At 46.6% G+C, this 27,983-nt stretch overlaps 1 protein-coding gene across 1 annotated transcript; it reads right to left on the bottom strand.

Moving 5' to 3' along the window:
- Positions 1-27,977, bottom strand: hps5 (HPS5 biogenesis of lysosomal organelles complex 2 subunit 2; the record flags this gene model as incomplete). Its single annotated transcript, XM_064313760.1, has 23 exons — positions 27,805-27,977; positions 23,935-24,061; positions 23,301-23,411; positions 21,813-21,877; positions 18,288-18,480; positions 17,577-17,707; positions 16,565-16,783; positions 16,034-16,105; positions 15,576-15,664; positions 15,276-15,454; positions 14,519-14,677; positions 13,889-14,048; positions 13,283-13,397; positions 8,651-8,797; positions 7,237-7,305; positions 6,268-6,803; positions 4,156-4,276; positions 3,506-3,655; positions 2,728-2,847; positions 2,502-2,615; positions 1,621-1,727; positions 976-1,282; positions 1-73 (listed from the first exon to the last, which is right to left on the bottom strand). Coding segments are annotated over exons 2-23 (3,345 nt in total), but the record flags the coding sequence as incomplete, so codon positions are not given.
- Between the last annotated feature and the right edge of the window lie 6 nt (positions 27,978-27,983).

The raw sequence follows: 27,983 nt of genomic DNA on the forward strand, positions 1-27,983 counted from the left end.
GGCCTGGCCTCCGTAGGCCTGCTGGGACCAGAGGAAACGATCACAGCGCTCCAGCATGGTCTGGATCAAAGCCCTGGAGGAGACAGAGAGAGGAGATAAGGGCTACACAACATACAGGTGACACAAAAAGCTTTCATTGTGTGTATGTGTGTGTGTGTGTGTGTGTGTATGCATAGACGGGCGACAAATTAAAAGGAAAAACCTGAATAAATGTGACAAGGTAGAAAGAGATCTAAGTGACTTTGAGAGAGGGTTCATTATTGGGCCACGGATGGCAGGAGCTTCAGTCACAAAGACTGCTCAACTGGCTATTCCTGCAATAGGAACAGTGACTAACATGACATCTGCATTTAGATCTATGGGGAAAATATCAGTAAATAGGGTTGGGAATCGTGGTTGAAAGCGCACATTCGATGACCGTGATGCTCATGCATTAGAGCAATATGTAAGGAAAAACAGATGAGCACCTCTTCCTCAGGTGACTGAGAATGTCAAGGCAGGACGTGATCAGACTGTCAGCAAGAACAGTCCGTCAACAACTACATAGAGGGGGATATTATAGTAAGGTTGCAGTGCATAAACCCCTCATTACAAAGACAATTGTATGATCAAAATTGTACGATTGTGAATTGTATGATCAAAACAAAACAACAACAAAAAAAAAAAACGAAAATTGTGGAACACAGAGCCAAATCAAGAAAATAAAATATGCCTCTGTCCCAAACATTATGGAGCTCACTGTATATGACTGTTGTGTGATGCTGACAGGATGCAGGGCGACATAGCTCAGGAGGTAAGAGCGGTTGTCTGGCAGTCAAAGGGTTGCCGGTTCGATCCCCACCCTGGGCATGTCGAAGTGTCCCTGAGCAAGACGCCTAACCCCTAACTGCTCCGGTTAATGAGAGGCATCAATTGTTAAGCGCTTTGGATAAAAGCGCTATATAAATGCAGTCCATTTACCATGTCCTCGCTTACCTCTGCCTCTTTTCCGCCATTCTCAGCAGCTCGCAGATCAGACTTGAGCGTGGTCCCAGCTCCACACATATCCCACAGTCCTCCAGTGTCTCAATGGCCCGGTCCGGCCCGATTATACGGGCCAATCGCAGCACCAGGCTCTCCGGGCTGATCTGGCCGCGCGAATCACAGGAGCCGTTGGACAGACCGTTACCATTGGGCTGGGCGGGGCCGGGGGCGGGGTCAGGGGCGGGGTCAGGGGAGTCACGCTGTTGCTGGGAAAGCTGGAGGAGGAGCTTCCATTCCTCCAGGGTCTCAGGGTTTATGCCTGAGTGATAAAAGAACACTGCTTCACCTTCTCAGCAAGTATCTGCGTGTGACATCAGTTTTCATCAGTGAAGATCCTAATTTATAACTCACATGCTTTAATAAAGAGAAGACGAGAAAAAGCTTAGTTGCTTACAGATCACAAGCAATGCTATGTGAAGATCTAACGTTCTGCCATGCTCACAGGATAGCTTGAAGAGATGCTGGAAGTGTATCTTTAAGCTGAAGGTCTGGAGGAGCTGAAGAGGTGCATGGAGGTGTATCTTTAAGCTGTAACGCTCTCCTCAGGAGCTGAAGAGGTGCATGGAGGTGTATCTTAAAGCTGTAGATGTTGCTCACCACTGGGTCCCTCTAACAGGCTCAAGTCATCCAGGCTGCAGATGGTAGCAAAGGCCTCTGGGCGGCGCTGTAGCTGACAGCACAGAGACAGGTAGCCTGACCAGTACCTGAACACAGAAATCAACAGTTAGCTGATGTGCCTGCACATAGAAATCAACAGTAACCTGATGTATCTGCACACAGAAATCAACATGAATGAGCCATAAACAATCTCACTGTCAAGAGATCAGAGCCAGTTATGGTCATATGACACCATGAAATTCACAGCTGCCCACTATAGATGACTATCCAGGATAGGTGTGAACGAGCACATGACAGAAAATGGATGAAAAGAGCTAAGAGGTTTCAGCTGTGTTCATTCATTCATTAAGCCGCATGATGAAGAAGGAGTCTTGCTGCTTCCAAATGTATGCAAAGAGTAAAAATCATATAAAGCAATAAAAGGTTATGTTGTCGTAAAGTGTGCCGTTTCTAAACATGAAAGCTAGAAGGGTGAAATGGCACGCTCGTTCATAACTGACCACCCAAAAGGATGCATCACTGATTGGTTAAAATGTAAATCAATCAAAAAAGTTATGTGTGTGTGTGTGTGTGCGTGTATGTGTGTGCAAGCACCAATGACAACACAACCGCATGTGCACTAGTGCATTGCTTGTAACAGTTTCAATGCTTGTCTTCTGCGACTGTCAATGACGGGAGTTACATACGGTTTGTTTTTGTAAATTAAATGAATGCATTTTGTGAGTAATATCTCGTTCCACCTCACCCATGCCCCCCGGTTTGGGAACCGCTGGGACAGACTACCCCTGCCTCTATCACCTGACCACTTTTCTGGGCCAGCAGCACTCTGAACCAGGAGATGCGCAGGCGTGTCCTCTCACCCAAAACTTTTGCAAGTCTCCGCCATCTTCTGCTTGGAGGCCAGGTCAGCTGGCAGCTGGATCAGGAGGGAGAGGAGGCGCCCGTATCCCCATCGGAAAAGATGAGAGCGCCACCTAGGCGGCAGGATGAGTTATGGCACCGACACCAGAATACGGGCAAGTTCACACATTACTACACACAGACGTGGACCCGCGATGCGGAGTTGTTCCTGGGCCCGGGCTGTACCTGGGCTGTCCGCTTAAGGTCAGGGTGTCGACTTTTTGTGGTGCATCATGGGATAGCGCCAGCTCCAGCCATTCTTGCCGCAGTGATTCGGGCTGAAGGAGGGACCCAAGGAAGGAGAGTCTGGGGCGGGAAAACAAGCAGACCAATGAGCTACACACAGACAGGAAACCATTGACACTCTCACATATACATCACAATATGTGGTCAATTAGAGCCAAATGACAAAGGTAATTCTAGGGTATTGGGAACACTACGGCATTAGGAAGTCGATGGATATGGGCAGTCAGCTCTGCTCACACAATGCCAGGTCATGGCTGAAACAGAGGGAAATGAGCATGTTCTGCTAATTACATTAATAATTACACACATTACATGAGAACGAATAAGTAAATAATAGCAACAGATAATAACAAGAACCTGAGGCCATTTAGCCCCAACTTAAGACATTGGATTAAGCCTGGATTTAAATGCCCTTTAGGGTCTCTGTCGCTACTACACAGACTAGCAATCCCTTTCACACATTAACAACTCTATCAGTGTCAAGAAACACTTCCTAATATGGTAAATGGACTGCATTTATATAGTTATAGCTAATACCCAGCTTTAACTAATTTCCTTCTATGCGCCTTCTTCTACTTAAGAAATGAACCTGAAAAACCATGTAGTTCATTCTGTTAATCCAGTTTGTTGATCCCTTTAATCAAATATTTCCCTCGTTTCCTTTTGCTGAGCCTGAAAAGATGAAGTATCTTAAGTCTCAAACTCGGAACTCATTCACCTCTGCTCCTCTGCACGGGAGTGCACCAGGTTATCCAGGTAGGCCAGGAAGTGGCTCCTGTTGGCCATGGCCATGACGTCAGAGGGGAGGATTGTGGGATAGAACTGGGCGAAGGAGCGGACAGCCAGCTCGCCATGCTTCTCATACAGCCTGGCATGGGGAGATTGTACAGATGCAAGAGAATGTTCGTTACATATGGATATGCATATGGAAAACATTTGCTTTCAGAGATCACACTGAAAAGGGGAAACAATACCCACTGTGTGTCTGAGCATGTGCATACATGTATGTTCCTTTGTGTGCGTGTACGTGTGCGTGCCTGGATGTGCGTAAAACGTGTGTGTAGGTGTGTGTGTGTGTGTGTGTAAATGTGTGTGAGCAGGTGTGTGTCTGTGTGTTGGTGTGTGCAAGTGTGTGTGTGTGTGTGCAGATGTGCTTGTGTGTGTGTGTGCAGGTGTGTGTGTGTGTGTGTATATGTGCAGGTGTGTGTGTGTGTGTGTGTGTGTGTGTGTGCGTGTGCATGTGTGTGTAGGTGTGTGTGTGTGTGTGTGTGTAGGTGTGTGTGTGTGTGCAGGTGCGTGTGTGTGCGTGTAGATGTGTGCGTATGCCTGTGTGTGTGTGTGTGTGTGTGTGTGTGTGTGTATTCATACCTGTGCAGGTGAGCCAGCAGTGGGGGTGGGGTCCAGGGCTGCAGTTCCCTCAGTGCCCGAAGGGACTTCAGCAGGTCCCCCTTCTCTATGACTGGCACCACCGGACTGGACCGAGTCAGCTCTGCCACACACACACACACACACACACACCACATACACATACGCATAAACCAGACATTAACTTCTCAAATTCACTCTACTCCGACACTCTAATATCGACCAGCTCTACTGATCATTCCCCAAAACCTCACAACTGCACTGTTTCTTTTCCCTCAGAAAGAGCCCCGTTGTTTCACCATCATGAAACATCCACATCCGCTGCAAGACTAAGTTGGGGATGTGAACCTACCGTTGAATCTGCAAAGAAACTATTCCGTTCACACGTTTTACACAACGTGCCACACAAGATTATGCCTTCAACCATGGCCTCGCTCCACCCTTCAAGCTTTTGGATTTCCCTTGAACAGTCTGTTACTGTGGCAGGAGCATTAACATTTGTGTTACTGGTTAGCTAACACAAAACAATAAGCCTCTCTGATAGGGTGAACCATCAGCAAAAGGGCCAGTACAGTTTGGGAGAACGGATACCACTGACAAGCGTGGGATTTTATTTTTGGTACTAGGGGAAATCCCCTCCATATTAAACAAACAAGGGGGTTTTACTGTGTCTTTGATGGGGATTTCCAGCACAGATGTCATAAGCACCTCCTAAGACTGCCTTCAAACTCTGACCCATAGGAATTATGAACTGAAATACTCTGCAGCACACATTCTTACGTAGTGGGATTTTCTTGCTTTACTTCGGGATAATGAGAGTGAACTTGTGTGTGATTCTCTCAGTCCCACAGTTCCAGCTCTAGCAGACCAATGAGGTCCCCGTTCCGCGGGGCTATAACACGGCGAATATAACCCTGCCCATATGAACTGGAGGGATGAACTGTTTAAGGCTGGATGTTCTTAGGCATGTGAGGATGCAGCATAGTATTGTGTATTCACAGTACACTGACACAGGGTACACCATGGCTACACGTGCATACAGTGAACAGGAGTACGTTTGTTATTTTTATTAACTGTGATATACTAACTTCATTCATTGGTATATATTAACGGTGTTCATTCAGTGGTATATATTAACTGAGTTCATTCAGTGGCATATATTAACTGAGTTCATTCAGTGGCATATATTAACTGTGTTCATTCAGTGGTATATATTAACTGTGTTCATTCAGTGGTATATATGAACCATGTTCATTCAGTGGTATATATTAATGCTGTTCACGCAGTGGTATATATTAACTGTGTTCATTCAGTGGTATATATTAGCCATGTTCATTCAGTGGTATATATTAACTGTGTTCATTCAGTGGCATATATTAACTGTGTTCATCAGTGGCTATAATTATGGTCATTCGTATAGTTACTGTTTCATTCAGTGGTATATATTAACTGTTTTCATTCAGTGGTATATATTAACTGTGTTCATTCAGTGGTATATATTAACTGTGTTCATTCAGTGGTATATATTAACTGTGTTCATTCAGTGGTATATATTAACTGTGTTCATTCAGTGGTATATATTAACGGTGTTCATTCAGTGGTATATATTAACTGTGTTCATTCAGTGGTATATATTAATGGTGTTCATTCAGTGGTACATATTAACTGTGTTCACTCAGTGGTCTATATAAACAATGTTCATTCAGTGGTATGTATTAACTGTGTTCACTCAGTGGTATATATTAACTGTGTTCATTCAGTGGTAACTATTACGTTTCATTCAGTGGTATACATTAACTGTATTCATTCAGTGGTATATATTAACTGTGTTCATTCAGTGATATATATTAACTGTGTTCATTCAGTGGTATATATTAACTGTGTTCATTCAGTGGCATACATTAACTGTTTTCATTCAGTGGTATATATTAACTGTATTCATTCAGTGGTATATATTAACTGTGTTCATTCAGTGATATATATTAACTGTGTTCATTCAGTGGTATATATTAACTGTGTTCATTCAGTGGTATATATTAATGATGTTCATTCAGTGGTATATATTGACAGTGTTCATTCAGTGGTATATAAGAGCAGCTGCAGGAGGACCCTCACCGAGCAGGCCTGCGATGTATGCCTCCCGGACCGCGGGCAGGTCCCGGTACCTGAACGCACAGGCCCTCTGCATGCGCTCGGGATCCAACAGGAAGAAGTACCGACGCAGGAAGGAGCAGGCGCCCTCCTCGCAGGAAGCGCTGCCATGGAAACGGCCCAGGTCCAGGCTGAGGGAGGCCAGCTGCGAGAGGTCGGCCAGCAGGTTGGAGGGCACGGGCTGCGGCGAGGTCACACGGATCGGCTCTGCCGGCCCCCCCTCGGGGCTCTGGGGCCCGGGGACACCCTCGGCGGCCCCTTCCCGGTCGGGGCGCGCCTCGTCCCGCTCCTCCGGCCCCCCCCCGGTGGCGGTAGCGCTGCTGTCGGGACGCTCCCCCTCGCAGCCTGGTTCCAGAGGGTTCTCCGGGCCTGGCGGGTTCTCCTCGGCTGGGGGAGGATCGTGCGGGCCCAGGATCCGCTCCAGGACCGGCAGCCACTCTTGCAGAACCTCTCCCAGACAGGCCGGGTCCAACAGAACCACTGGGTCCTGCACTTGAGAGCTGACAGAACATATAAAACACATATAAAACCAGCATTTTACCACAGTCATGTTTCTAATGCAGGAAAATCAACACGAGTGAACAAAAGTCAACTGCATGTGTGGGTGTGTGTATGTGGGGTCCCTGGGCAGAGCTGCATGTGTGGGTGTGTGTATGTGGGGTCCCTGGGCAGAGCTGCATGTGTGGGTGTGTGTATGTGGGGTCCCTGGGCAGAGCTGCATGTGTAGGTGTGTGTATGTGGGCTCCATGGGCAGAGCTGCATGTGTGGGTGTGTGTATGTGGGGTCCATGGGCAGAGCTGCATGTGTGGGTGTGTGTATGTGGGGTCCCTGGGCAGAGCTGCATGTGTGGGTGTGTGTATGTGGGGTCCCTGGGCAGAGCTGCATGTGTGGGTGTGTGTATGTGGGGTCCCTGGGCAGAGCTGCAGGGCTCACATTGCTCGGTCAGTGGCCTCTCTCAGCTCCTGGAGGTGCGTATCAGCACCAAGAGAGTCGGCACTCGACCTGTGCGATAAAAATACAAACAACAAATTAAACATCAAAATAATATCAACCTGTGAACATTTATGCCAGTGCACACGGTTAATACCTAACTAATTTAGATTGTGTCTAAGTTTAAAAACTGTATGCTGTTTAAACAACCATGTCTAGATATAGACAGCAAGGAGTCTCCTCCAGGGAGCATCTCTCTCACATAGACCAGCTCCACATTGAGATAACATAAACCTACTCCTGATATAAACAGCAATGAGTTTCCTACAGGGAGCATCTCTCTCACATGGACCAGCTCCACATTGAGATAACATAAACCTACTCCTGATATAAACAGCAATGATTTTCCTCCAGGGAGCATCTCTCTCACATAGACCAGCTCCACATTGAGATAACATAAACCTACTCCTGATATAAACAGCAATGAGTCTCCTCCAGGGAGCATCTCTCTCACATAGACCAGCTCCACATTGAGATAACATAAACCTACTCCTGATATAAACAGCAATGAGTTTCCTCCAGGGAGCATCTCTCTCACATAGACAAGCTCCACATTGAGATAACATAAACCTACTCCTGATATAAACAGCAATGAGTTTCCTCCAGGGAGCATCTCTCTCACATAGACAAGCTCCACATTGAGATAACATAAACCTACTCCTGATATAAACAGCAATGAGTTTCCTCCAGGGAGCATCTCTCTCACATAGACAAGCTCCACATTGAGATAACATAAACCTACTCCTGATATAAACAGCAATGAGTTTCCTCCAGGGAGCATCTCTCTCACATAGACCAGCTCCACATTGAGATAACATAAACTTACTCCTGATATAGACAGCAATGAGTTTCCTCCGGGGAGCATCCTTCTCACATATAGACCAGCTCCACACTGAGATAACATAAACCTACTCCTGATATAGACAGCAATGAGTCTCCTCCAGGGAGCATCTGTCTCATACGAAAGGTCTTTCTCTGACTCTACTCTATGTGAGTCTACCTGTGGACTGTAATGTAGTCTGCGGTAGGATGATGAAACCACATCTTTTGGAGGAGTACAGGAGCAGTTATCTTCACTCTCCGTGAATCGTTAGTGGGGGATTGTGTATGAACACAGCTACAAATAGTCACTGAATATTCAAAATTAGGGTAGGAACCGGATATAGTCAGGCAATTTCGGTAAAAAATGTATATTGACCTGCTGAAGAAATATGATAATAAAACTTACTAAAAGCTACACTAAAAGTTTCAGACTATTACTTCTACATACTGTACAGATATTAAGCCGTTACTTATAAAATATGGGGTTTGATTTATGACATGATGGCAGTCATCAATAAACAGAATATTGACTCACTCTTCGTCCCTCTCCTCGGAGATTGGGGTGCTGGTGACCGCCACATCACTCTGCCCCCCTTCCTTCAGGTCGGGACGAGCCCAGAGCTCGGAGTTCATCTGGAGGGTGTTGATCTTCTCCGTGGTCTTCTTGACAAAGCTGGAGACACTGAGGTACACAAGCGAACACAGGGATCATACCCTGACCCAAAAACAACACAAACAATTCCAGCGGTCCTTCAAAGTGGAGAAACTGCCGGGCCGTGCGACCTCCGTCACGCTCGAAAGTCTAAGACTAATATAAGCTGTTCCCCTTTCATTCACAAAAAACATACTTCTAGTTCCTCTTTGCAGTGACCAGGTGGTGAAAGTAACAGCCTCCCAAACACATCACTACAAATTCACAAGAATCTATGGGACAGACATGAGTCAGATCAGAAAGGCTAGTCTGCAGCCAACAAAAAAAAAGAGGAAAGCAAATATCTACACAGAATTCATATTGGCATCGTAGCATGGTAAAGACAGGTGGAAAGCTCATTTCTGTAAGAGAGGCTAACATGTCACCACTTCTTTTTCAGGTACACAACACCATGTAATCCTGCAAACGGACGCTGTTGGAACTGGAGGTAAGTAGCACGCGCAAAAGTGTGGCAACCACAGCAGTTATACGGAAATGCCTCCTTTATTAAATACAGTAAAACATTTAGAAACGGGGATTGACTTTTATCAAACTTACATGACAAAAATAAAAAGTTCAATCGCTTTAAATACCTTATCTTCTGCGACATTTCTAATTTTCTCTCACTCAAAATCTTACTTCCATTGCATGACAGTTTTAGTTCAGTTTCTGAGCGTTCACATTCATAAGCATTGTTTAATACACCGCTTCCTTTCGACTTTTAACAGTTTGGTCTTTCATCACGAAACCGGTCTGACTATTTATGTAAAATTGTGGGCTAAGGGAGTGTGGAAGCAGAGTTCTGCAATTTGAAAATGCAAAAAATCTTCCATTTTTTAAGAAGCTTGGGTCCTTGTTGTCGTGCAGGTCGTGCTATCTGTGGTGTCGTGCTACAGGAGGGAGGACGTGTTGACATCCACATGATATCAGACGTAATGCTCTCTCACATGTGTGGGAATCAGATTGAATTACTTATGATGCAGTTAATTGCCTACCAGGCTCATAATAATAATGTTAAATGAAGTATAAAGTTAAGGACAATGAGGTACTATTAACATAGATGACTACACTTACAAAATTTATACCATTATCTCAAAGAGAAATACTAATGCAGCTGTTATGTAATGCAATACCCAGCGCTACCACAAAGAAACCAAGCGAAAATAGGTCAGATTACTTATAATAGATTATCATTACTGTTAGATAGGATATTAGTTGGCTCATCAGAGTCACTGATCATTGCTGACTTAACGCATGACACATGAATATAAGTAAGATAAAAATAGAGCAGGAAAAACTGCAATAACTAAAGTAATTGTAAAAAGCCACAACCATACTATCGAGGCCCCTCCCCCAATCCCAAACGTATCAGACACATAAGGGGCTTACAATACAGACCTGTGTATACAGCATTTAAACCATCCTTCCCCTACATCACTTCCTTAGGGACAGTCGGCAAAAACCCGGTAGAAGAAGGTCTGATGTGCTGCAAAGTCGGTTCCCCTCAAGCGTTTATGAAAGATCATCAAGAGACGGAGAGGGAGGCGTCACTCAACCCAGGGTCAACCGCTCCTCGCCGCGTTTCAGCACGGACGTCTGCCGAGCGCCTTGTCGCGAGCACCGAGCCGCGACCTCGCAGGCCGTCCGTGCGCCACCATTTTGTCTCACTTCCTTCTCCAGAGTCAGGGGTTTCGGGTTCTCTTTCGCTTTACGAAAACAGGGAACCGGCCGCCCACGCCACCGAGCCAGCTGGGCGTGTAGGAGGACAAACGCACGACCGACTCGCGTCCTAATTCACGCACCTGCGATGAATGTGACTTTTGAGCGTCGAAGTTGTTTGGGTTTTCCCATGCAAGGCAGTACAATGCTGGGTTATTGTTCTTCACTACTTTATTACGCTATTATGTTTATACATTAACTCACTAAACTACGTTTCTAGGGGGAAATGGCCTCCATAAATTCCCACTGGCCACAAGGTTCAGATTATAAATCTAGTATATTTGTGGCCAAACTGTGAAGTCCAAAAAAATAACCAGTAATTGGCCATAAGTTCTTAGCCCTTATGACACTATCCGTGTTCTCAATTACAATGAGCTGGCTATGCCATATTTGGTCTTCCACCACCTTAAATACATATATATATTTTTTTTAAACAACAAGAGTTCCTCAAACACAATAACTTATGTTTAAACATAATTTATGGATCTCAAGAAATCAGATTTGGGAAATTCATACACGGACACCACAAACCAAAAACATTTCAGACTGTGAATTATGCAAATAAGTTCATTACAATCATATCTGGGTGCCAAATTAACTGTCAAATTTAGTGCATAGATACTGCGGCTGAAGCTTTATGATTGTGCCTAATCTGAAAGAGAAAACTGCAGCCACTATGAGAACTAACAAAAAAAACCGGCAAGTTTGGCACTCATGTTCTATGATTAAAAATACACATTAAAAAGACTGAAATCTACACACACACACAGGGACTTCTCCTTTGAGAGTCCGTTTCCACTCAGGAAAAGCATATTTGTGAAAAATTACTTGAGTGCTCAAGCCAAAGAAACTGCAGCTGTGGTTAGAAAGGCCGCAACAGCATAATATTTTCTGCGTTATCTTGAAGCATCAAACTAATGGTATAGAGCTTTCTGGTATAAAAAAAATAAAAGAATGAGTGGAAGCTAGCAAGCTAGGCTAACATTTATTATTACATTTGTGTATTCCCGTTGTTTGTGATGCGCATGACTTTATGAAACAGAATCGGACGACACCACAAGTTTGTACAACAAAGGGTGGACCAGAACCGTTGCTGTAGTTAAGCTAGCTAGCTATTTAATCAAAGTGCTTACAGGCTATACAATGTCAATAATCAGTAAGCACAACAATCAGTAGTTATCTATGCTATGTACTAGTGCGCAACAGCTACATACTAGCCAACTAAATGATCATAGACTGTGATAGCTATACGGTAGCTAGCTATGTAATCAATGTGCAGTAGATGAACTTCTGAAAATGAGAAACCAATAGACACTGATGGCGCTGGAAATGTATGTATTTTATAAATTTACTTAAAAAAAATAAAAAAATAAAAACAGGCTCATAGTAACATGTGCTTATGTTCATGACATGTGTCTAAGCAAAAACAGTTGCATAAATCAAATTTCCATGTGAGGGAATTATGGATAAAGTGTTTGCATGTCCTCCTGTCCACCAAAGGCATCTTATACAGTGGAATTACAGGAATTACACTGCTATACTTCACACACGCTAACAGTGAATGTGGAAAAACACTGCAAAAACACTTGTAGCTAGCTAAACAGCTGCCCAGACTGTGCTACCTATAAAAGTTAAACATTGCAACCGTGTGTTTATTAGCTGGCAGGCGGCCACTGAAACACTACAGGGGTCACACACAGCTGGGAAACTAACTAGCTGGATGGATGCGGCGCTACTTTCCAGCTAGGCAAGCTGCTCGCGGGTACACAAAAACAGCCCACTGGCGTATTCAAACTACGTTGCAAATTTGAATGCGATCCGCTGAAGATGCACAATCGTATATTTCTCCCCACTGCTGTTTACAGTTTTGTCCAGGAGGTGTCAAAGTTAGCGTCAGGCGGACGAGCCCTGAGCGCGCGTTTCAGTTTGCTGCAGAGGGCTCTGCGCGTCCCTGAGGAGCAGAAGAAAGTCACATTACATCATCACTCTCGGTCCAGAACCCTTTCTCTGTCCTTCTTCTGAATTATGAATCAAAACGGTCGAGCTTACGCATGCCTTTGCATATCTTTCTCACTAAGGAATTCGACTGGTCAAAAGTCCATCCCGGTCACCCATTTGGCTGCTTCGCCAGAACAAAACAAGGCCAAAGGTTCCATTTTTATCCTCTCAGCATGAAATGTAATATCTGGCTACTGTGACAGCCAGATGGATCTTGAACTGTAGTTGGTAAAATATGCGCATATCACATATTTTCCCATGGATTCCCAATGTTTTCCAATTATGATGCCATTTCGTCGACACTCTTAAGGACTGTTTTGCCATTCAGGGGTGATATGTTGAGGAAGGAGATGAACAAAGGGCTAATGGGAGGAGCTTTCAGGGGGCAGGGCTTAACCTGTGATAGGCTGATGGGAGCAGTTATGGGCCAGGGGGCGGGGTTTAACCTGTGATAGGCTGATGGGAGCAGTTATGGGCCAGGGGCAGGGCTTACCTGTGATAGGCTGATGGGAGGAGTTATGGGCCTGGGGCAGGGCTTACCTGTGATAGGCTGATGAGAGGAGTAATGGGCCTGGGGCAGGGCTTACCTGTGATAGGCTGATGGGAGGAGTAATGGGCCCGGGGCAGGGCTTACCTGTGATAGGCTGATGGGAGGAGTAATGGGCCCAGGGCAGGGCTTACCTGTGATAGGCTGATGGAAGCGGGGCTTAACCTGTGATAGGCTGATGGGAGGAGTAATGGGCCCGGGGCACGGCTTACCTGTCTCTGACGGCCTGTAGTGCCACACGGGGGGGTTTGGGGCGGAATGAGAGAGGGAGGTGGAACTGCAGGCCGGCCTCAGAGCGATCAGGCTCAGGGCGCTCGGGTGGCTGATCTGAGCAGAGGGGCGGAGCCCGGGGGGGAGGCGGAGTGGGTGAGGGGTGGGATGCAGGGGGGGAGGAAGCGGAGGGATGGGGATAGAGGAGCAGGGAGGTGGAGACATGAAGGGATGAAGGTGAGAGAATGACGCAGGCAAACCACGCACAGGAAGTTCAGACACAGGAGGAAAACTACTCAAATACAACAAACTGATGACCATGCTGTGGAAAACACAGTGGTGGTAACTGGTTTTGTGTTTCTTAAAAAAATGTAAAAAAAACTTTCATGCAACATTTTGGTTCATTGATATCACATCACAAATGTAATAAAGATCAAATTAATACAAAAAAAAAAAACATAGAATGTGCATATATATGAAATCTGAAAAAGCTGGAATGTAACTTTTACACTAAGGCACCCACAACGCCCATAAATTCCGGAAAGTTACAAAAGAGACTGAATGCGAGGTTGCACCTTTTTTGGCCAAACAAAAAGAACGCCACTCACCCTGCTCCACTGGCTCGTCCTCCTGAATAAAGCTAAATTCCTTGAGCCGTTCCTCTTCTAACATTGATTGGCTAACAAGGGAGCTTGTCTCTTCATCCGATTGGCTACCCCTGCGGCTGATGACCCGATAGATCCCACAGTCCAGCACATTGAAACTCTCCTAGACAGCAAACTCTTCGTGAATCTTCGACAATACAGTTACAAGTAAAATAACATTTCTAAAATACATACATAACTATCTTTAAAAATTAGTCATATTTTTCTAGTCCTTCAGAAAGCTCATGAAGCTCCAGTCCCATATTGTACAGTTGGGAACACAGTTTAAGAACAGCAAATCAATTGTGCTAATAGTACTATGCTCTCTGTCACTGCCAGAGTAATTGTCCTATATATATTTACAATATAAACTGTTAACGCAGAACATTAGAAAAATTGAATTAGCACAATTCAGTGAATAGCACCACAGCACACTTCTGAGCGTATAACTCTTTAGCCCCCAGATTTGAGGAGTGACAATAATGTCAACAGGTAATCTGGACACAGGCTAGTGCAAAAAATTTTTTTTTCCAATTCTGTAAATTTTGTGACTAGATCTCGCCCGTGAATATTTCTAGCCTTCTTAAGACTGACGTGTGACGAGATGCTGCTTCTTCGGCTGCTGGAGGCGGAGTCCAGGGGCTCCAGCTTGGCGATGACTTCCTCCAGTTGGCTGATGAGGTCTTGGTGGGTGGAGTTGCTGAGCTGTGACCTCAGGTACTCCAGGCGGTCGATGGGAAGTATCTTCCTTACCTGTGAGGTAAATGGTAAATGGTAAATGGACTGCATTTATATAGCGCTTTTATCCAAAGCGCTTTACAATTGATGCCTCTCATTCGCCAGAGCAGTTAGGGGTTAGGTGTCTTGCTCAAGGACACTTCGACACGCCCAGGGTGGGGTTTGAACCGGCAACCCTCCGACTGCCAGACAATCGGTCTTACCTCCTGAGCTATGTCGCTCCTGGTGAGGGGTGTGGCGAGAGCAGCTGGGGTCTAATGGTAGGGGTACTAAACGCAGGTTCGAGTTCTAGTGTGGCGTTAAGCTGCTACATGGAAACTCAAGGGGTTTGCTGGGTGCATCATCCTAAGGCACTGATCTAGCCCACGGATCTGGTTTTGAAGCCAGACCCACAGGGCAATGCATAATTGCTGCTAGCATCGCCCGAGGAAGGAAGGGTTTCATTCGGCCGGGATTACATTCTCTCAATGCACACTAGCGACCCCTACTGGTAGACACAGGCGCCCGCGGTCCACCAGTAGAGCCGCACAAGTGCTTCCCTCCAAGTCGAGCCGCGACACGCAAAACTGTAGCGTGGTAAAAAAAAAAAAAAAACGCACAGCGCCAGCCTTACCCTGCAGGGGGCGACGGCGTGCTGGAACATGCAGCAGACGGCGGCGGCCAGCGCCCAGGACTCCCGCCGCAGCAGGCGCTCGGCGCAGCGCTCGGCAGGCAGCAGCGAGAGGTGCGACAGGCGCCCGTCGCCGTGGAGACAGAACAGCTCGCTGCGGAAGACCGCCACGTCCACCACATCTGCGAAACGGGGGAGGGGGGGTGGGGGGGGGGGAGAGGGGAAACAGGAGGTCAGCGCCACAAGGTCGTCCCTCACCCTCAGTCCCGGTGACGGAAGGTCACGGAAGGACTCGTCCCTCACCTTTAATCTCCGTCCAGAGCAGGACTTGGCCACTCTGAGGTACGAAGATGTACATGGCAGAGTCAGTCCAGGTCAGCAGGTTCTGATCGCTGCGGGAACACAGACAATTCTCAGAGTACTGCTGGTATGCGTGCAAACACATTACATTACATTACATTACACACACACACACACACTTACACAGACACAAACAGCAGACAGCCACTACAGAACTCACCCTCACACACTAGTGTGTGCTTGCACTTGGTCTCACACACACACACACACACCCACACACACACGCATACACACACACTCACACAGACACAAACAGCAGACAGCCACTACAGAACTCACCCTCACTTACACACTAGTGCTTGCAAATTGTCTTACACACACAAACACAAACTCACACACACACAAACACATTTGATTTTCTAGCTGAGGATTCCAGACAGGCAGCTGGAACACGCCGGTACCTGAGACACAGCAGTCTGGGGAAGGCGATGGACTGGGGGCGCCGCTGGGCCGGACTGTACTGAGGGTCACACCTGGGAACACACACGCGGTAGGGAGGGGGTCAGAGTGGGAGAGAGGGTTCGGGCAGAGGGGGGGTACCTGTAGGGGACGAGTGGGAGAGAGGGGCAGGAAGAGTGGGGGTACCTGTAGGAGATGAGTGGGAGAGAGGGGCAGGAAGAGTGGGGGTACCTGTAGGAGATGAGTGGGAGAGAGGGGCAGGAAGAGCGGGGGTACCTGTAGGAGATGAGTGGGAGAGAGGGGCAGGAAGAGTGGGGGTACCTGTAGGAGATGAGTGGGAGAGAGGGGCAGGAAGAGCGGGGGTACCTGTAGGAGATGAGTGGGGAGAGGCAGAAGAGCGGGTACCTGTAGGAGATGAGTGGAGAGGGGCGGAAGCGGGGTACCTGTAGGAGATGAGTGGGAGAGAGGGGCAGGAAGAGTGGGGGTACCTGTAGGAGACTAGTGGGAGAGAGGGGCAGGAAGAGCGGGGGTACCTGTAGGAGATGAGTGGGAGAGAGGGGCAGGCCAGCAGCTGTTTAAACTGGTGTGTGCTCAGAACCTCTCCGCTGAAATTGGCCTCCCACACGCGGGAGCCGGGGCGTGCACAGTAGAGCAGAGGGGGCTGGCCCGCTCCCAGGCCACGCCCCTGCGGGAAGAAGCAGGCCCCGTACTCGCCATCCCTCTCCTTATTGCCCACCCGCCAGAACTTCTCCCTGTAGAGCAGAACGGCCTGGTCAAATATACCCAACACAGCCCCACACTCGCAGCCCAACACAGCCCCACACTCTCAACCCAACACAGCCCCACACTCGCAACCCAACACAGCCACACTCGCAACCCAACACAGCCCCACACTCGCAACCCAACACAGCCCCACACTCGCAACCCAACACAGCCACACTCGCAACCCAACACAGCCCCACTCTCAACCCAACACAGCCACACTCGCAACCCAACACAGCCACACTCTCAACTGAACACAGCCACACTCTCAACTGAACAAAGCCCCACTTTCAACTCAACACAGCCACACTCGCAACCCAACACAGCCCCACACTCGCAACCCAACACAGCCACACTCTCAACTGAACACAGCTACACTCGCAAACCCAACACAGCCCCACTCTCAACTAAACACAGCCCCACTCTCAACCCAACACAGCCCCACTCTCAACTCAACACAGCCCCACACTCTCAACCCAACACAGCCACACTCGCAACCCAACACAGCCCCACTCTCAACTCAACACAGCCACACTCGCAACCCAACACAGCCGTGCGCAAAACCCAACACTGCAGCACACGCAAGTCAACACATCTCCCCTCACAACCCAATACAGCTGCACTCATAACCCAACACATCTCCTCTCACAACCCAACAAAGTCACACTCACAAGCCAAAACAGCCGCACACAACCCAATGGAGCCCCGCTCACAACCCAACAAATTTCCCCAGAACCGGACCTCCGGCAGCAGCAGAGGCGTACTGGGCACGGCGGGACCCACCTGTCCGTGTCACACAGGTAGCAGCGGCTGAGAGAGGACACCAGGAGCCGGTTGTCCTGGAAACCCAGCTGCACCACGCGCGAGTCCACCGTGGTGATGGTCTGAACGGGGAAGATGACGAACGCGGACCCCTGCGAACACACAAGCGGCACGGCGCTCTTTCCCCCTGCCAAACAGCAATTCCGCTCCCCCCCCCCCCACCCACCGCCACCCCGCTAAAACAGAACCAAGATAAATGCAGGCAGGCGTACATCGGGGCGGCAGGAAAGCAGTCTTCCAGGTTACGGGCTGATGGGGCACACCTCACGGCGATACAGCACAGAGAGTCCGGCACTTTCCAGGGTTTTCCCAAAGAAATAACGACGATGGCAATCCACACAAAATTCTGATACGGCGCCACACGTCCGCATAATAAAGCCACAAATGTGTTGTGCTTTTCTTCAAGGGATGCCTGATAATAACAGTATCATATCAGTGTCGGCCGCTCATAGCTCATAGGGAACATTTAGGCATCGTACCATGTGTGTAAGGCTACACGATACACATATTACAATGGGATATATTTCAGACATTTTACATGTAAGCCAAATCAGTAAATAAATATTCAGCAAAAACTACAGATTTCCCACAGTAGTGAAGTGTAAAATCTGCGGAGCGGGGGACCGCGGTCAGGTGGTCGGCGCGTTTACAGAGCGAGGCCGTGTCCCCTACCTTTCCCAGTTTGGAGGACCCGGCGCGGAGGAAGGACACTTTCCCGCCGGCGTCCCCGACGAACACGCGGAGCGCGGCGCTGTCCCAGCAGAGCGCCGTCACGGCGGCGCCCCGATGCTCCCAGGACACCGACACCCGCTCGGGGCGCCCTCTCCGCTCCAGCTGAAGCTCCCACACCACCACCAGGCCCTGACTGAGATAAGAAACCACCTTAACACCACCACCAGGTCCGGACTGAGATAGGAAACCACCTTAACACCACCACCAGGCCCTGACTGAGATAAGAAACCCCCTTAACACCACCTTAACACCACCACCAGGCCCTGACTGAGATAAGAAACCCCCTTAACACCACCTTAACACCACCACCAGGCCCTGACTGAGATAAGAAACCACCTTAACACCACCACCAGGCCCTGACTGAGATAAGAAACCCCCTTAACACCACCAGGCCCTGACTGAGATAAGAAACCACCTTAACACCACCAGGCCCTGACTGAGATAAGAAACCTCCTTAACACCACCTTAATACCACCAGGCCCTGACTGAGATAAGAAACCACCTTAACACCACCACCAGGCCCTGACTGAGATAAGAAACCCCCTTAACACCGCCACCAGGCCCTGACTGAGATAAGAAACCACCTTAACACCACCACCAGGCCCTGACTGAGATAAGAAACCCCCTTAACACCACCAGGCCCTGACTGAGATAAGAAACCCCCTTAACACCACCAGGCCCTGACTGAGATAAGAAACCTCCTAACACCCCTAATACCACCAGGCCTGACTGAGATAGAGAACCCCTTAACACCACCAGGCCCGACTGAGATAAGAAACCCCCTTACACCACATAACCCACCAGGCCCTGACTGAGATAGAAACCACCTTAACACCACCACCGGCCCGACTGAGAAAGAAACCCCTAACACCGCCACCAGGCCCTGACTGAGATAAGAAACCACCTTAACACCACTTTAACACCACCAGGATCTGACTGAGATAAGAAACCCCCTTAACACCACCTTAACACCACCACCAGGCCCTGACTGAGATAAGAAACCCCCTTAACACCACCTTAACACCACCAGGCCCTGACTGAGATGAGAAACCCCTTAACACCACCTTAACCACCAGGCCCTGACTGAGATAAGAAACCACCTTAACACCACCACCAGGCCCTGACTGAGATAAGAAACCACCTTAACACCACCAGGCCCTGACTGAGATAAGAAACCCCCTTAACACCACCTTAACACCACCAGGCCCTGACTGAGATAAGAAACCCCCTTAACACCACCTTAACACCACCAGTCCCTGACTGAGGTAAGAAACCATCTTAACACCACCACCAGGCCCTGACTGAGATAAGAAATCACCTTAACACCACCACCAGGCCCTGACTGAGATAAGAAACCCCCTTAACACCACCGTAACACCACCACCAGGCCCTGACTGAGATAAGAAACCCCCTTAACACCCGTACACCACACCAGGCCTGACTGAGATAAGAAACCCCCTTAACACCACCGTAACACCACCACCAGGCCCTGACTGAGATAAGAAACCACCTTAACACCACCAACAGGCGCTGACTGAGATAAGAAACCCCCTGAACACCACCTTAACACCACCAGGCCCTGACTGAGATAAGAAACCCCATTAACACCACCTTAGCACCACCAGGCCCTGACTGAGATAAGAAACCACCTTAACACCACCGTAACACCACCAGGCCCTGACTGAGATGAGAAAGCTCCTTAACATCACCTTAACACCACCAGGCCCTGACTGAGATAAGAAACCCCATTAACACCACCTTAGCACCACCAGGCCCTGAGTGAGATAAGAAACCACCTTAACACCACCGTAACACCACCAGGCCCTGACTGAGATGAGAAACCCCATTAACACCACCTTAGCACCACCAGGCCCTGACTGAGATAAGAAACCACCTTAACGCCACCTTAACACCAACAGGCCCTGACTGAAATAAGAAAACTCCTCAGAAACACCTTAACACCACCACCGACCTCTGACTGAGATGAGAAAACTCCATAACATCACCTTATCACCATCATCACCAGGCTCTGACTGAAAATGAAAACTCCTGCACACCACCACCTCAATACCACCACTAGGCCCTGACTGTGAACAAGACTCCTTAACAGACACACTGCTGGCCTACACAAGCCTGGATCTGTTCCATTCAAATAAATTTGATGTTTTGTGACATATTTTTCTTTTCACTGGGGTCTTTGCTTGCTTTGACTTCCAACTGCTTGCCGGAAGTTATACATCATCTTCTTCTATTCATCCTTATCATTATTATTATTGGAATTAGTAAAGTAATCTTAGTATATTTTACTTGCTAGGATTTAGCCATAGTTATTGCTCGCTGACAGCCATTATTTATTTCTCAATACATAACAGAGAACAGGATATTTAAAATAGTAAAATTACTGAGATACTAGTAAGTAGACGCACGCTCTCAGATTCCTGGCAAGCAAGTGTGGATTTGCTCTTTTAACTTGTCTGTGATTGGCACAGAAGTGTCAGATGATGGTCCAGACCAATGAGAGTTGAGAGAACCGTGAAGAAAAATGGAATAGCACTGAGGAGCTAAAGGTGTGCCTAGGCAATTATTTAACTTTAACTTTTGGAATGTTTTTTTTCAAAATACTAAGTCGGTGTTCTAAAACTCTGTTGCTTTCCGTTATCAGAAGTGATTGTTACATTATCATTAGAATGTTCAGTTAAGAACATTATAATTATATACTTGTGATCTTACACCTGAAAAGGTTAAATTTTCAATACAATATGCTGCTACACAGTGCAATTTAGCAATCAAAATGACATTTCCTAATGACATTTCACCCCACACTAGACTTCTGTTCTTGCTTTCCCATCCTGTTGACTGCATTTTTGTGCTTAAAGTCCCCAACCACATGCATCAGCATGTGACAAGCAATTAAACTGCGTCCGCCATTTTCTGATTGCACCGAGACCAGAAAAAAGCATAACAACACGTTCAGACATAGTTTCAAAGAAGCACTCAATTCACTGAAAGACTCACAAAACATTACTGCCCGAAGCAGGACTTTTGGGAAACAGGTCAAACATGCAACCTCAGCTCACCACACACACTTTCACACACCCTGCGGAACTAATGTTCAACTTTCCAGACCACACACAAACATATTCACATCAGCCTAAAGCGTAGTTTATAACTGCAAAAATGAAGGTGTCACAGGATGTTTGCCATTTATACCTGAAATGTTCTGTTGTCTCTATGGTAATGACACGCCAAACTCCTGACCGTTTTGTAAACCGTCCAATTACACTGCACAATAAACCATGACGTGGTTCGCCACATGACAAAATTATAGCGGTACAGGACATTGAAAAAAGGTGTCGCTTGACATTTTTTTTCAGTTGAAAATCCGTCATTTTTGTCGAGCAATACTGGTTCGAAAGCGTCATGTGCCAAAATTTAAATTAGGCTTTAACACGGTGCTGCCGTTACCTCGTAGCAACAGCAACAAAGTCGTCATCATGGGGGCAGCAAGCGACCTGCGTGATGGATCCTTCCTGAGCAGAGGAGGACAGAGCATTTTAACCTATCGGCTCTGTGTGTGTGTGTCTGCTTGAGCACAGCTGTGTCACTGAATTCGGATGGCAGGGCACATCAGAAACATCTGTTTGAGGTTATACTACAATAACAATTTTGCTATTCATCAGACGCTTTTAGCCAGAGCGACTTACAAAGTAGCACAACATCAGGAGTGAACGTTCGACCCTGGAAGCGTCAATGATTAACTTCTAAGTGCCATGAAAAACGAATGTGCATCGACAGTAAGGAATGGCCTAAAGAGCATACATCTCACTTAAAGAAAACAACGTAAGTACATAGTGGGAAAGTGATAAAGTGTAGTATGTACGTTAGGATGGACTATGTACCTTGTGTGTAAAGTGTAGAGGTGTGGAGTACCTTGTGTGTAAAGTATAGAGGTGTGGAGTACCTTGTGTATAAAGTGTAGAGATATCGAGTACCTTGTGTGTAAAGTGTAGAGGTGTGGAGTACCTTGTGTGTAAAGTGTAGAGGTGTGGAGTACCTTGTGTGTAAAGTGTAGAGGTGTGGAGTACCTTGTGTGTAAAGCGTAGAGGTGTGGAGTACCTTGTGTGTAAAGCGTAGAGGTGTGGAGTACCTTGTGTGTAAAGCATAGAGGTGTGGAGTACCTTGTGTATAAAGTGTAGAGATATGGAGTACCTTGTGTGTAAAGTGTAGAGGTGTGGAGTACCTTGTGTGTAAAGCATAGAGGTATGGAGTACCTTGCGTGTAAAGGGTAGAGGTGTGGAGTACCTTGTGTGTAAAGCGTAGAGGTGTGGAGTACTTTGTGTGTAAAGTGTAGAGGTGTGGAGTACCTTGTGTACAAAGTGTAGCGATATGGAGTACCTTGTGTGTAAAGTGTAGAGGTGTGGAGTACCTTGTGTGTAAAGTGTAGAGGTGTGGAGTACCTTGTGTGTAAAGTGTAGAGGTGTGGAGTACTTTGTGTGTAAAGTGTAGAGGTGTGGAGTACCTTGTGTGTAAAGTGTAGAGGTGTGGAGTACCTTGTGTGTAAAGCGTAGAGGTGTGGAGTACCTTGTGTGTAAAGCGTAGAGGTGTGGAGTACTTTGTGTGTAAAGTGTAGAGGTGTGGAGTACCTTGTGTGTAAAGCATAGAGGTATGGAGTACCTTGTGTGTAAAGGGTAGAGGTGTGGAGTACCTTGTGTGTAAAGCGTAGAGGTGTGGAGTACCTTGTGTGTAAAGGGTAGAGGTGTGGAGTACCTTGTGTGTAAAGCGTAGAGGTGTGGAGTACCTTGTGTGTAAAGCGTAGAGGTGTGGAGTACTTTGTGTGTAAAGTGTGGAGGTGTGGAGTACCTTGTGTGTAAAGTGTAGAGGTGTGGAGTACCTTGTGTATAAAGTGTAGAGATATGGAGTACCTTGTGTGTAAAGTGTAGAGGTGTGGAGTACCTTGTGTGTCAGAATGAGCCGTTGTTTCCAGCCCTCCCTCTGAATGAGGTGCAGACCCCCGGCAGAAGTACCCAGCGCTAACCACTTCCTGGACACTGCCAAGCAGGTGCACTGAAATGCAGAAAAGAGTGGTGGAAGCACTGCATTGCCGTGTACCAGGTCAAGAAGAACGCAGAGCACTGAACTACTAATCGCTTTGGCTGCAAGTGCAACATGTATTAGCAGCACAGTTAAACACTTAAACAGTAGAACGCAAGGAGAACAATCCCATCCCACTAGCAGCAAGCAAGAAACAGATACTGTAAGCTACCGTGAATACAAAGGTCAAAATAGAAAACCGTGAATGTCATTATTTTGAACGTGAAAGACTTTTGCTTTTAGAAGTCTAAAATAAAGACCAAACGCACTGCTCAATGAAGCAAAAAAAACCTATACGCAACTCGCGTGTGCGATACAGGGTGATACAGGGTGATGCAAGCTGTACAGTCTGTCAGACCGCACTAATCAAACACCGTCTGCCAGCACCAGTCATGAAATCTCCAGCAGCGAGCACTGGCTTGTATTGAGTGTAACTGGACCCTTCACTCTGCAGGAAAACAACAGCTTTGTAACAGACTCAATGCTCTGGTCATACCTTCAGCCGGCCGGAGTCCAGGCGCAAGGCAGCAAGCAGGGGGTCCAGGCAGTCGAACTCGGCCAGGACATGGCTGTAGGCCTCTGGCACGACGGGCAGAGAGGGCATGGTGATCACCTCTCACCTGCTGGGAAGGAGAGAGACCGCTTTTTTCATGTTCTATATTCTTTTCTTAATTATTGTTCAACTTTGCCCTCATTGTTGCACATAATTTTTTACGCATGACATGACATTACACAAGCTAACATACACAAATACCAGATGCGCGCACACACACCCAGACCCACACACGCACACGCACACACACAGACACGTATTCCATATACATGTTTGTTCTTTTTTGTTGTATTTCTTCATGGTTTGGCAGTGTGTATCCATGTCATGCCAACAAAGCTCACTTGAATTTGAATTTGAGATCAAATAAACAAGGACCATGTCTGAAACGGCCTGCTTGTCTACTACTGAGAACACAAGCTGCATGCAACTTACATACTCAACAGTATGCAATTAAACCATTTCGGACACAGCCATGGGTCATGTGTCAGCCAAGGCAAACTGGTCGCAAACTCATATAAACACTGCTGAGTGGATAACATTTGTTTGGTAAAGAGTAGATATAACTGTAAATGATATCAGTTCCCTTTCAAGTTCCTGTCCACAGTTCCGGTGATTGAGTATCTGTGATTTAGTATTTGTTGTCCCTCCCTTTCTTTGTAACATCACTGATCTGAAGCAGCTGCTGATTGATGCGGTGAAGTTTGAGCCACACTGCTATCACCTCTCTGTGTCCTATCGATCAAGCACTTAACAGAAACCCTTATGTGGAATTTAAGCATAGGGACAAGAGGCAGGAAGTTAACACCTAACTGGTTTTCAGTCGAGTGCCGATAGAACACAAAGTTCCCGGTCTTGAGTTGCTGCGTTTAAGTTCCTCCCGAGAGTTCCTGCGTTTAAGTTCCTCCCGAGAGTTCCTGCGTTTAAGTTCCTCTTGACAGTTCCTGTGCTTGCAGTCCAGAGCTCCTGTTCTCACATTTCACTACATTCAGGAATTGAGCAGATGGCCCTATCTTATACACCTTATCTTTTTAGATACCATCCATTTACTTAGCTGCATATTTACTGAAGCAATTCGGGAATGAGAACCTTGTCCAAGGGTACAACGGCAGTGACCCACCAGGGAATCAAATCAATCTCTGTTATGATCCCATTTCACAAACTATAACACTCCCCTGCCACCCTGTTAAGGGGTCCCCCAGGATTAGGTGTTAAGTTCCTGTCTACAGTCCCTGTGCAGAAATTCCCAGGCCACAGCCCCTGTATTTAAGTTCCAGTCTAGAGTTTCTGTTATTAAGTCACTGTCTAGAGCTCCTGTGCACAACTTCCCTCGAGTCCCAGGGCTTGGATACCCTTGTGGAAATCAAGCTCTGGTCTAGCTAGCTGCTGGTAATGTTTTACTTGGACAAAACACGAAGAATACGCTACATTGCGGTCGTGACAAGCAGTCATGGCAGAGCATCACAGCTTTCGAGAGAAGCAACCGCACCATCATATGTTCCCTGTTTCCCTTTTGATGGGAGCTTCATTGGCAGCTGAAGGTTACCCATCAGCAAACTAACTTCATTCATGCAGTCTTCTTTCCCTTGACCCTGCATCACCCCCTCAATTATCAGTTTAGCGTTTATCTGTTTTCAATATGCTGTACAATAACCCCTAGCTAGCTACAAAATAATAAAAACTTGAAGATCTACAGCTGTCCTAACAGCCTTCTCATTTCATTTTAGCTCTCATGCACATCTCTGTCTGCCATCATATGACTCGAAAAAAGGTTTCTGAATTAGATCTGGGAGTGGGATGAATGCCAATTGCAAAATTAAGTTAAAAAGAACACTTAATCTGACCGGGTGGAATAAAAATTAAAATTAGGCCTACTTAATATGACGTATGATTAGGAACACCAGTTTATCTTGTGTAATTCATTGTGTAATTCATTCATTCATAAGAGGGTGACGGAGCCTTCTTGTCAGGTAAGTATCACATTGCACCTTCCCCAGCAACCTACATCAATTAAGTTCAGAAAATGTGCAAACAAAAGCCTACACCCACACCGGCCCTAATGCTATGTTCTGCAAATGACTTGAGGAAGACAGCGCAGCTCCAGGGACTAACTCCAGTTCTGAGGCCAGTGCCTTGGTCAAGGCGTACACCTATTCTCACGTACATGTCTTTGGTGTGGGAGGAAACCGGAGAGCCCAAAGAAAAACCCACACGAACACAAGGAAGACATGCAGAGAGGATATGGCTGGCCAAAACTCACCCACACCAGTATCATTCTTGTGAGGCTACAGTGCAGAGGCTAGGTGTGATGTCCATTTCCAGATCCGCAAACCTGGAACACTGTGTCACACTATCACGCTTCCATGGAGTGTGCCAGAACAACTTTATGCTTGGACAATACTTGAAAATCCAGTTGACTGCTCTGATGAATTTGCTAGAATCTGGGAAACTGCTAGCCCAAATGCCCCTTGCGAGTACCACAGTGTGAGCATTGCAAGCTAAACAAACTGAATTATGACATCAGCCCCCAGAATTTCATTGTATGCTTTCAACACATACCCTAAATTAGCAGTTACACTGTAGAAATCAAACTCAATTTCACTAGGCACTGTTTGATGCTATTCATGACTGTGGTGTAGTTTACAGTGTCAAAGTACAAGGTATGGGCAAGAATAACTTATAAAGTGGATGAAATGCATTTTCCTTGCAGAACAACTAAAATGTGCAAAACACAATTGTCTGTGGACTCCTCTGATAAAAGACATGCTGTCAGCTGACTTGACCAGTTCCACCATTTCTTACATGCATATTCAAACTGCACTTAATTTAGGCTCTGTAAACTTTTTTCAATTTTAATATTTGCACTCAATAATGCATCCATTAAATCTTGTACGACATCTGTCCTCTCAACTGTCCAGCAAACGTAGCCATTCCACGGTCAACAAATCATGTTGACTTCGTAGCGTTTGTGCACACAAACCAGACAATACAACCTTTTCTATAATAAGATGGGCTAGGTGGACGGCGCGCCCAATTGTTATTCAGACAGCAGCGTCCAACGGGACAGAGTGAGTAGGGAAATTCAGGGAAATTCCGTGGCGCGACCGCGCATTAATCCAGTTGATGTAGAATGCGAAGTGCTATGCACGCTAGAATGTGAGCATCACGGGACTCCGGTCGCAGTAAAACAAATAATACTAGCCGACGAGCTAGCTTGCTCGCAAGCTACTCACAAGCAAAACTCGCGAAAGGACTAGTAAACATTAGCATTATATTATGCATTATTTAAAAAGCGTGTACATTTCAAAATTAACTTCACCTACATGCATAGCTTTTAAAAAAATCATTTTGTTAGTATTAGCTGATGGGCATTTGACTAAAGTTAGCCGCATGTCAATAAATCACGCGGATTGAAAAGTCTTGCTGGCATCTATTTAGTAGAGTAGCAAAATCTCAGCTTGACACATACACAGAAAAACAAGTTAGCAAGCTCGTATGTAAGCGAAACTAAAAAGCAACACAGCCATCAATAGTTCACTTAAAGGCGAATAAATGTGTTGATGACACGAGTTATCGTAGCACAGTGTTTCGCTAACTTAGTGGTGTCTAATTAGCTAAGATATTTAGCAACGTTAGCCAACGTTACACCTGATTTATGAAATATGAATTTCTCTTCCAACAGCTAGCAGTGTTAGTTACCTATCAACATCAATTCTAATACAATCGACCACTTTGCTAGCTTGTAGGGAAGTCAGTCACTGACAAGAGCGAAACCCTTCCACTGAATGGCTATAATTTCTTGTAAAGTGAACTCACCTGTCATTACCAAACGAATTATGTATTCTTCTTATGTGATTTCCAAAGTTAAATGGTATGCCTTGTACAGTTAAATCGGTAACAAAGAAGTTATAGCCTACTGCTGAGGAATTTCCTTTAAACCAGCTGATCTGCTGCGGGACACTTCCCACTGCCCCCAACCGGTACTACTTCTCAAA

The sequence above is a fragment of the Anguilla rostrata genome, chromosome 16 (assembly GCF_018555375.3).
Source record: "Anguilla rostrata isolate EN2019 chromosome 16, ASM1855537v3, whole genome shotgun sequence".
Classification (NCBI taxonomy): Eukaryota; Metazoa; Chordata; class Actinopteri; order Anguilliformes; family Anguillidae; genus Anguilla; species Anguilla rostrata.